The 4,816-nt window shown below is 39.4% G+C and overlaps 1 protein-coding gene across 2 annotated transcripts in view; it reads left to right on the top strand.

Moving 5' to 3' along the window:
• LOC106868310 (uncharacterized) overlaps window positions 1–4,351 on the top strand; it is a 63,759-nt gene extending 59,408 nt beyond the window's left edge. For both annotated transcript variants that reach the window (XM_052970891.2, XM_052970892.2), the window contains one exon: window positions 183–4,351. In XM_052970891.2, coding sequence (XP_052826851.1) covers window positions 183–2,072 — 1,890 coding nt within the window. In that variant the 3' untranslated portion in view covers window positions 2,073–4,351. The remainder of the gene's footprint in view (window positions 1–182) is intronic.
• Window positions 4,352–4,816: the final 465 nt, after the last annotated feature.

Here is a 4,816-nt window from a genome sequence, read left to right as displayed (position 1 = left end):
TGCCAGATGACGTTATTTCGTCTTCCCTTGGGCTTGCAAACATCAATTTATGTGAAATTTTGGTGGAAAGATTAAATTTAGATCACTTTAAAACAAACCTACGTCATCATCATCATCATTATCGTAACTACCGTATATATTTTCTTCGCTCATTTAATCACTTCATTTTTTTTTATTTCCAGAATACAGAAGAGCCGGTCGATGTATACGCAGTCAGTTTTCGAACTTCCTTCGAGAAGCAGATGAGCGCCTTTCGAATGCTGTCCGCTGGAGCAATAGAGAGATTTTCAAGGGAGACCTTCTACCGGATGCTGTTGAGTGTCACTCGTAAGAAACACCCAATTGAATCGATAAGGCCGAGCCGAGGCGACGCTCTCAGCTACATTAAGTCGCTAGAACAGTTGAAACGCCAAGTGAATTCTTTGAAAAGAACCAAAAGACGTATATTGTATTCAGCCGACGAAATCGAGAACATTGGACGCTATTTTAAAGTATTTTTCGATGACCTTGAGTACCTACGCGACCTCAAATCTTACTTTGACGAACGTATTCTGAAATACATCGTAGAAATTAGCAATCAAGCTACTTTATCGATCCTGTCTCGACAGAGGATAAGAACAGGAGCAGCTGCGAGATCTGGGACAACTTCAGCATCGGGAACATGGTTGCCAAAACTGAAAACAATCAATGCTAAAAGCAAAAATTCGCTGGAAATTAGCGCCAAAAATGAAATGAAGAACATAACGCATTTGGTGAACACTTTAAGGTGTTTAGAAATAAAATGGGCCAATGTTTTAAGAGAAGAAGACATTGATTCGGAGAATTACGAGGCAGAAACGCGAAAAGCAATGATGAAACAACGAGACCGATCGTGTTTCGAATTAATATGGTATTTGATTCCGGATCTGTTTGCTAAAGCGTCGAAAGCAGTGAAATTGTCGAGGCAGTGGGTCTTGAAGATAACATCGTATTATGATATTCTGCTCTCTGCTGATATCAAAATGAAAACTAAGGAAATTTTAGCGAAAATAGCGGAAATTAATCGAAGTATTGCGGTGGATGAAGAAAAAATAAAAGTTTTGGAAGTTGAAATGAAACGACTTTCGTTGAAGGAACATCGCCATAATCTTTTAACCAAAGATTATAACAGCACAAAGGAAAAAATTGACCGCGCCAGTTCCAGTTACCATAAAACGCAGCTGGAACAGAAGTCTTTGAACCGAAAGTTACAAGATAGCAATTCTTTATCGACCGACGAATACAATAATCTCACGTCAAAACTGGAACAAGTCAAATGGAAAATTTCAACTTGTCAAACAGAATTAAAGATTCAGAAATTTAATTTATCGCTTTTGCAACAAGATCTCATTTTGGAAGCTGACATGCGCTCGACTTTCATCCGGTTCCAGGAAACAGTCAAAGAAATGCTGCAGGGTTTGAACTCGAAGATTGAAATGAAGAAAGAAACAAGACGAAAACTCGAGAAGGAAATCGTGTTGCTCAAAGCAAACAACCGGAAGCAACAGGATTTGACCAAAGATGGCCGTCTGTCTGGCGATGTGGCTGCTGAAAAAGAGGAGGATAACAACGGCCGTAACAACCAGAGTGATGATGCTGATGATGATGCTGATGACAACGATGACGACGATAATGATTATTATTACAACGACGACGATGAGGAGGAGGAGGAAGACAACGAAGATTGTGGTGATGATGAGGATGATGACGTCGGTGATGACATAGGAGACGGAGAAGACAGTGATTACCTGGACAGCGAAAGCGATGTTTTCGTGCAGATAAGTGAAAGACTGAGCGAACCCAGGACTTTCGAACATTTCAACCAAAATGTCTATTTCTACACAAACAGTGCCAAAAGCCTAAAACAGAATCACAAACGTGAAGTACGCTACAACGACAATGTGACCGTCTCGAAAATTCCAAACGATTCTGATATATTTATAACGACGCAGCATCGAAACCTCGAGAACTTAAGCTCTTATCTCAATAGCAAATCACACAGCTCCAACAGCATACAAAGGAAATCCCGAATTCCAAGGTTAAAGGTGCAATAAGGCCTTAATATCTATTACAGACCCTACAAACGTTCCCTAAGTCCTTTTGCACCTTTGTTTGGAATAGAAAAATCTATGGTGTAAATTTAATATGACCTTACCCAGAGATCTTACATATGCAAAATAGCTAAATCTTCGTGAAAGAGACTTTCTTCGCTTCGGTTATCAGAAAATGGTTCCTTTCTGATCGGTGCTGTCTCGCTACAATGTTCGTTTTAGGCTCCACAGTGGAGCCTTATTCACATATCTAGGACGGCGCTGCTGTTGCTACACACGCAAAAATCCTAGACATTAGCACTTTCGAAAGGTCCATTCACCTGATTGAAACCGAATCTTTCACTGACATGTTATAGATCAGTTACTGTTCAAATATTTAATACAAGTCGTATCAACAATCAAATTACAATTTACTCTGCGGTGAGGAAGACATTGGCGCTAAAGCTAATGTCGTTTTAATAATGCCTGAAAGTAGGGGAGAGAACTCCAGGCTTGTTTTTCTTCTTTTTTTCGTTCATAGAGTTACTCTTGTTACATCTGGCTTCCTTGTACTGTGAAATAAAACGGAACGTGAAGAAACGTGGGGAAAAATCTCAGGGCAATTCAACAAGAGCTATATCCCTTGTGCAAGTAAACCTGCTCTATTGACAAATACATGATTACCTGCTCCTTTTTTTTTTCTGACTTGTGGATATATAAAATTTTCTTGGTTTTCGAGGGGATTTCTACACTGAACGTGGCGACCCTTTGACGACGGATGTGTCAACAATGACACGACATGGACTTTTGGATGGATCGCAGCGAATTTCGGAAGAAGAAAATATCCCTTGTATATCAAGTTGTCTAAATACATGTATTTCCCTAAAATCAAAAATACATTTAAACGACACTCCACGCACAGGACTATGAAAGAAATTGAAATTTTGAAATGAGCCTGGCCATCTAGAGAGTCACTGAACCCGCTGGAAACGACAGCGAAATTTCTTTCAAATTACACCCTACTCTGTGTGTGTGGTCTTTTTTTTTTTTTTTCAATGGAAGGAGACATCCGATGACGTACAGCATGTCCAGGAAAAAATACGGTATAATCATGGCTGAAAATTTTTGATTATGGATTATGGCAAGTTTAGGGGTTAAACGTCAACTACAAACTCCAGTTTCGCCTCTTCTACCAATACGCCCCCCCCCCTCTACAAACATCACCACAACCAACAACACGACCACCGAATCAGCCAGAGATCCTTTACATGGTCATCGAACATGTTAGAAACAACAGTTAAATCTCCCTGAAATCGCACCCTAGAAGAACAAAAGAATACATTGAATTTTGTAGTCCTAGATACACTATGTTTGTGAAGCAAAAGAAAAAAAGACTAGATGATCACAAGAGGAGAACATTTAATCATAGGTCTTGTCATTCAGAACTGACATAGGACTAAACAACTGTACAAAAACAGCTATACATTATTTCAAAATTATTCCTATTTAATAATCTACTGAAACTTTTCAACATTTATATCGATATATCTATAGAAGTCAAAATATAAACAGCATAAATTTTCACGGGTAAAACATTTTAAGACAATGTTTTTCAATAATATACTTTCACGTGTTTCATTCAGAAAACATCACATCTAGAGTCATCAAACACTCTGATTAATATATATATATATGAAGTTCCAATGTTCTCTACATTAAACACCTTACAACTTACTTAAACTTTGTAATATAAAACTACAAACTCTGCCTTTAAATACGTTGAGTACTTTTTCGATTTGCGAGCACCTTTACTTTATGATTAAGGATACTTGTACCACACACATTCATCTATATCGCGTGTGTGTGTGTGTGTGTGTGTGCGTGCGTGCGCACGCCTGCGTATATGTGTGTCTATCTGTGTGCGTGTGTGCTATAAGATGTATTCTACACGGTTAAACTATGAACAAAGTTTGCTGAAACATAACCAATATCTATCCATCCATCCCCCCCCCCCCACACACACACACACACACACACACACACACACACATATATATATATATATACCCTTATCCCTCGCAGAAACTGCAGCACTGACAGGCCGCTATTCCTGGGTAGAACTGCATTCCATTGCCAAAGATTGAGACATTCGGAGATCTATTGTTGATGGCCTAAATTCCACATGAAATGAAAGGATTAAAAAGAAGAAAAATCCATATTTATCGGGGGTAGCGGAACCAAAGGCAGACGGCATGGGACTCGATCTCTCGCATTGTTTTCTATAAATAAATGATAAAATCCTCGCTATTTTCTTTCTTGTTCCGTTTTGTTCCCAGTTATTCATGTGTTAGTGTTTTTAGAAGTTAAACTGTCACTTGACAAAATCTGTAGCGATGTTTTGTCAGTCAAATGAAGGGACACAATGACACACACGCACACACATATATATATATATATATATATATATATATATACGACGGACTTCTTTCAGTTTCCGTCTACCAAATCCACTCACAAGGCTTTGGCCGGCCCATGCAGTGGGACGGAACCTGGAACCATGTGGTTGGGAAGCATGCTTCTTACCACACAGCCACGCCAACACCTATATATATCATCATCATCGTTTAACGTCCGCTTTCCATGCTAGCATGGGTTGGACGATTTGACTGAGGACTGGTGAAACCGGATGGCAACACCAGGCTCCAGTCTGATTTGGCAGAGTTTCTACAGCTGGATGCCCTTCCTAACGCCAACCACTCAGAGAGTGT

The sequence above is a fragment of the Octopus bimaculoides genome, chromosome 9, assembly GCF_046866305.1.
Source record: "Octopus bimaculoides isolate indiv1 chromosome 9, ASM4686630v1, whole genome shotgun sequence".
In the NCBI taxonomy this organism is placed as follows: Eukaryota; Metazoa; Mollusca; class Cephalopoda; order Octopoda; family Octopodidae; genus Octopus; species Octopus bimaculoides.
This window is presented reverse-complemented; position numbering and strand designations above follow the sequence as displayed.